Source organism: Cetorhinus maximus, chromosome 8 (assembly GCF_964194155.1).
Source record: "Cetorhinus maximus chromosome 8, sCetMax3.hap1.1, whole genome shotgun sequence".
Lineage (NCBI taxonomy): Eukaryota > Metazoa > Chordata > Chondrichthyes > Lamniformes > Cetorhinidae > Cetorhinus > Cetorhinus maximus.
In genome coordinates, this window is record NC_135886.1 from 31,739,408 (window position 1) to 31,745,407 (window position 6,000).

Sequence of the window (6,000 nt, forward strand, 5' to 3'; positions counted from 1 at the left end):
CATATAAGATTCTTAGGGGCTTGACAGGGTAGATGCTGAGAGGTAGTTTCCCCTTGTGGGAGAGTCTAGGACCAGAGGGCATAATCTCAGAGTAAGGGGTCACCTATTTAAGACAGAGATGAGAAGGAATTTCTTCTCTCGGTGGGTAGTGAATCTGTGGAATTCTTTACCGCAGAGGGCTGTAGAGGCTGGGTTGTTAAGTATAGTCAAGGCTGAGATAGACAGATTTTTAATCAGTAAGGGAATCAAGGGTCTTGGGGAAAAGGCAGGAAAGTGGAATTGACGATTATCAGAGCAGCCATGATCTCATTGAATGGCAGAGCAGACTCGATGGGCCAAATCGCCTACCTCTGCTCCTATGTTTTATGGTCTAACAATTAGTGCATCAGTATCACTCTTTTGACTGTATGCACTGACAAGGCATACATATTTATTGTCCATTGCAGTACCCAACAGCAATGAATCAACCACCATGTGGAATCACATATGGACCAGGCCAGATCAAGGTCACAAGTTTTTCCCTGAAAGGTATAAGTGGGCCAGCTGTTTGTTTTTTTAAGGCAATCTGGCAGTTTTCAATCATGTTTCTTTTCTGCTGCCAGTCTGCAAATTACCACATTTCAGTATTCAAGCTCACAACATGCCATGGTAAGATTTGAATTTTCAGACTCCAATGATCACCAGGCTACCATATTTCCCATCAGTTGACAACTGCATGTAGTTAGTTAAGATGGTTGAGCAATAAAGTGCAATTCTTTTGACCCTAATAATAAATACTATATGGTGTCAGAATTCAAAGTATCTCACTGAATTTATCAGCACATCGCAAAGGGTGATACAGGAAAAATACATTGGAAGTTAAAAAAGTGAGCTTCTTACTTTTTTGACCAAATTCTCTAAACTGATTAAATACAGTTCCTGTACTCATTTTGACTATCCTGTTCTGTATTAGATGAAAGCAATTTAAAATGATAAATTAAAATGTTAGGCACAGTAATACAGCTACTGTATAATTTTATGAATGCATTATGCAAAATGTACCATTATTAACAAACTGGAGACGGCAGGTAACCTATCAAGCAAACGAAACAGTTCTAAGAAAATTTGCAGAAATCTTAAGATTACACCACATCTCATTAGACAACCAAATAATGAGAAAATTGCTACACTAATTGTTAGTATTGTTGGAAAAGAACTGAAAATACTTGATCTTCGGTTTGAGGCAGATGGAGAGAAGGTCAATATGGAGGCTATTCTTGACACAATAGAACAACTGCACGTTAAATTCATGAAATCTACTCAGCACTATATATTAAAGATCTATGGTCTGATGAAACAGCAGTTGTACGTAGCTAGTCCTTATATATTTTCCCACCAAGATTCCCATAATTAAGATAGTCAGACACGATAGTTATTGGGGTACAGAATAACATACTAAATAGCAGTGAGGGAACTTTTCTAGGAACCAGAGTTGACATTGAAAGGTTACATTGTTGACACTTGCATAACCAGTAAACTGACAGAAGGGGGAAAAAAAGTGCAATTTTAGCAAGGGAAAAATAACTTCTAATTGTAAAGCCCAAGAAACTTTGAAATATTCCTGAAATAGATTGTAAAAATTGTTGAAAAGGTCATGCCAGAATCAAGGAAGTCCGTTCTGCTTGAGATCAGAAATACAATGCTTTGGAGAGCAGAATCATTTCTTTGCCAAAATCTGAAGCTCAGAGATTGGAACAAGGCATGTGGTAGCTATACAATATAGCTGTATGCACCTCAGATGAAGGTTATGTTCACTCACATGGATTTGTTGGAATTGTAGAAAACCAAATAATAAATTAAATGCCATTATTCATATAGCTACGAGAAAGTCAGACTTCAGCTTGACTGGCATTGCTGCTGCTCTCACTGTTTTACTTAGGAATGAATAATGAACAAAAAGTCTGCTGCTATGTCTTATGTTATGTTGATTCAAATAGCCAAGAACATTAGCATTCTAACACTTACTGTTTTTCTTCCACAAAACAGAAGTTAAGCCAATAAGGAAAAGAATAAATTTTAGAAATTCTCAAAATGACAAAAAGAACATCTTGACTAATGCCAACTGAATGTACACCTGTTCTAGGTTTTGGAGTCAATCAACATGTGTTTTACTTCTTAAGTTACATAACATTTTGATGATTAGAGGTCATCAAAATTCAAAAACACCAAGAATCAGGCAAGGAAAAGTTACCAGGCACTCTACACTGTTAAACTGATCCCAATATCTATCTAGGCAACTACCTCTCGCTCTAAAATATCAAGCAGCACAATAATGAGCTAGTTGATCGGAACATGGGCTGAATGGCCTCCTTCTGTGCTGTTATGATTCTATGACTCGCAATTCACTTAACTAATTTGTCAAATATAGTTGTTACCCGCTTTGAATCATAGATGATGTCCTACCTGAATTAACAAAAACAGAATTATTCATGGCTGCAGAAGTAAAGGGAAGGCTTTGATATGTTGTTGAAGGATCAAGTCTGTTGGGACTATTTCCAATGGGGCAGAAAGGGCTGAGAAATTTAAGAGGTGTTTTGATTGGATGAATAGGGAAAGGTCATTTCCTCTAGTTAGGGAGTTATCAATTTAAAAGTTTCACTAAAGGAATGAGGGGGAGACCCGGGGAGAAACTTATTTAGGTTTCGCTGATCAGCTAAGGTACAAAACATTACATCTTTTAAAGGAAAAACAGCTGATTCCTTGAAGCACAGGAAGGTACAGAGGTATGAGGCGATAGAACATGGCGGTATGATTCGTTTTGGATTGTTCTAGCAAAGGGCCAGCACAGACATTAGGACAAAATATCTTTCTATGCTGTAAGGATCAGAGGGTCAAACTATGCACCAAAATGGTACAGTAACGTGAAAAAAAGTGTAACTTTCTATGAGTTACTACATAAATGGCTGCATTAAAAAATTATCATTGTTCATTTATTTTGTTTTTCTTTTGACCTACAGAAATGCTTTGTGGCCATAAACACAAACAAGTGCAGAAGGAGCAAGCTTCCATTGCTATCACAACTTTCATGTCCTGAATGTGTCAAAGTATTTCGGAAACAATTAATTATTGCTTAAGTAGTTATTGTTATGCGAGCAAATGCAGGAATCAACTTGTGCAAAACCCCACAAATAATAAATGAGATAAGTGACCAGTTCACCTGCTTCGGTGGCATTGGTATTTGAATGATTAATAGTGGAAGCAAGCAGCAAAGGTGGGTGTATGACAAGTCCATATAACTTCTGGGGTCAATAGTAACTTTAGCTGCCAATAGAGAATTCTGCAGTGTTACAGACAATTTAGATCCAGCCCAGTTGGGCTGAATTTGACTGGATGCCTTATGCCCCTTGGCCAGATGGCTCAAGTCGTCATCCAGTGCCCACCCCCCAATCTCATCGGCCCTGCCACTGCCCCACCGGCCCGGCCACAGCACCCTCCCCCCTCCTTGCCCTACACCCCCCTCTCCTTCGCCCCCTACCCCCTTCCTCCCCCTCCTCCCTCCCCATCCTGCTCCCCCCCTTCCTCCTCCCTCTCCCCCCCTTCCTCCTCCTCCTCCCCTCCCCCCTCCCTCCCTCCTCTTCCCCCCTCCCTCCTCTTCCCCCTCTCCCCTCCCTCCTCTTCCCCCTCCCTCCTTTCCCCCTCCCTCCTCTTCCCCTCTCCCTCCCTCCTCTTCCCCCCTCCCCTTACCCCCTCCCCTCCCTCCCCTCCCTCCTCTTCCCCCCTCCCTCCCTCCTCTTCCCCCCCTCCCCTCCCTCCTCTTCCCCCCCTCCCCTCCCTCCTCTTCCCCTCCTCCCCTCCCTCCTCTTCCCCCCCCTCCCCTCCCTCCTCTTCCCCCCCTCCCCTCCCTCCTCTTCCCCCCCTCCCCTCCCCTTCCCCCCTCCTCCCCTCCCTCCTCTTCCCCCTCCTCCCCTCCCTCCTCTTCCCCCCTCCTCCCCTCCCTCCTCTTCCCCCCTCCCCTCCCTCCTCTTCCCCCCCTCCCCTCCCTCCTCTTCCCCCCCTCCCCTCCCTCCTCTTCCCCCCCTCCCCTCCCTCCTCTTCCCCCCTCCCCTCCCTCCTCTTCCCCCTCTCCCCCCCTCCCCTCCCTCCCCTCCCTCCTCTTCCCCCCTCCCCTCCCTCCTCTTCCCCCCCTCCCCTCCCTCCTCTTCCCCCCCTCCCCTCCCTCCTCTTCCCCCTCTCCCCCCCTCCCCTCCCTCCTCTCCCCCCTCTCCCCTCCCTCCTCTCCCCTCCCTCCTCTCCCCTCCCCCCTCCCTCCTCTTCCCCCTCTCCCCTCCCTCCTCTCCCCTCCCTCCTCTCCCCCCTCTCCTCTCCCCTCCCTCCTCTTCCCCCTCTCTTCCCCCTCTCCTCCCTCCTCTCCCCTCCCTCCTCTCCCCTCCCTCCTCTTCCCCCTCTCCCCTCCCTCCTCGTTCCCCTCTCCCCTCCCTCCTCTTCCCCCTCTCCCCTCCCTCCTCTCCCCTCCCTCCTCGTTCCCCTCTCCCCTCCTCTTCCCCCTCTCCCCTCCTCTTCCCCCTCTCCCCCCTCCCTCTCCTCTTCCCCCTCTCCCCCCTCCCTCCTCTCCCCCCTCCCTCCTCTCCCCCCTCCCTCCTCTCCTTCTCTTCCCCTCGTCTTCCCTCCCTCCTCTTCCCCCTCTCCCCTCCTCTTCCCCCTCTCCCCTCCCTCTCCTCTTCCACCTCTCCCCCCTCCCTCTCCTCTTCCCCCTCTCCCCCCTCCCTCCTCTCCCCTCCCTCTCCTCTTCCCCCTCTCCCCCTCCCTCTCCTCTTCCCCCTCTCCCCCTCCCTCTCCTCTTCCCCCTCCCTCTCCTCTTCCCCCTCTCCCCCTCCCTCTCCTCTTCCCCCTCTCTCCCTCCCTCTCCTCTTCCCCCTCTCCCCCTCCCTCTCCTCTTCCCCCTCCCTCCTCTTCCCCCTCTCCCCTCCTCTTCCCCCTCTCCCCTCCTCTTCCCCCTCTCCCCTCCTCCCTCTCCTCTTCCCCCTCTCCCCCTCTCCCCCCCTCCCTCCTCTCCCCTCCTCTCCCCCCTCTCTCCTCTTCTCCCCTCCCCCAGCGGCCCGGACACAGGTTCCCCACTCCGCCCCAGTGGCCTGAGCACGGGACTGACACGCCGCCCCAGTGGCCCTCACACGCGCCCCTGCCCCCACGGGGTCGATACCTGGCGCCCCTGCCTCACTGGCTCCTCCTCCCCCTCCTGTTGCAGGGGTTACCTGGGTGCTCTCCCCTTCCCGGAAACCTTGCGCCACTCGCTGCCGAATAAAAGAGCCTAGATCGCGGCCTTTCTTGGTCTGATCGAGGGGCCACTCTTCGCAGAGTTTGAGGAACCGGCGGTACCGAGTCGCCGCCATCCCTCCCCCAGCCTGTGTCCAGCAGTTTACCGAAAGCGCCGGCACCGCTCGTTCGACAATCAATAAAACAAAATGGCGGAGGCAGGTGTGCGCATGTGTCGTGCCGGCAACCTGAACTACGACCGCAACCGCTCAGCTCGCGCTGTCCGAGCTGTCAATCAATGAGAATCTTGGATCTCTGCATTGCCTCTCAATTGCACTATTGCTACTCTTGTGTTGTTTTGGAATCATTTTCTTTGGTGTGAATGCAAAGTTCTTTGTCCATGGTTACCTTCGAAATTAGATGCAAATCATCCTACAATTAGATACTTAATGAATCTCCCATTGTGCTGCTCACAGTCTTCCTAATTTGTCTTGGTTGCTCACTGTTTCTCTCGTTGTTTATTATCATTGATGCTGTCATGGATGGAGGAATAGAAGCTGAAACAGCAGCTTGCAGAACCAGCTAGGCCTGTTGGAAGGCAACAGGTGAGAGGGCTTATTGGTAGAAAACCTCACCCAGCCCATAGGCTATTGGACGAGACCCAGTTTCTTGGATATTCCTGTGGAGCAATGCAGGGGGAGGCTTCTTTTCAACAGGCAGGCTGTGGCTGACCTAACCAGCCTTATGCAGCAGCTCCTGCTGCCCAGGGAG

At 49.5% G+C, this 6,000-nt stretch overlaps 1 protein-coding gene across 4 annotated transcripts in view; it reads right to left on the bottom strand.

Moving 5' to 3' along the window:
* LOC144683547 (ubiquinol-cytochrome-c reductase complex assembly factor 2-like) overlaps window positions 1–5,460 on the bottom strand; it is a 37,515-nt gene extending 32,055 nt beyond the window's left edge. For 2 of the 4 annotated variants that reach the window (XR_013577289.1, XM_078546666.1), the window contains exon 1: window positions 5,229–5,460. Coding sequence is in view for 3 of the 4 variants with exons in the window: in XM_078546666.1 (XP_078402792.1) it covers window positions 5,229–5,366 (138 nt within the window). In the remaining variant the exon portion in view is untranslated. The remainder of the gene's footprint in view (window positions 1–5,228) is intronic. The other 2 variants (XM_078546664.1, XM_078546667.1) reach the window with 2 other exon arrangements.
* Between the last annotated feature and the right edge of the window lie 540 nt (window positions 5,461–6,000).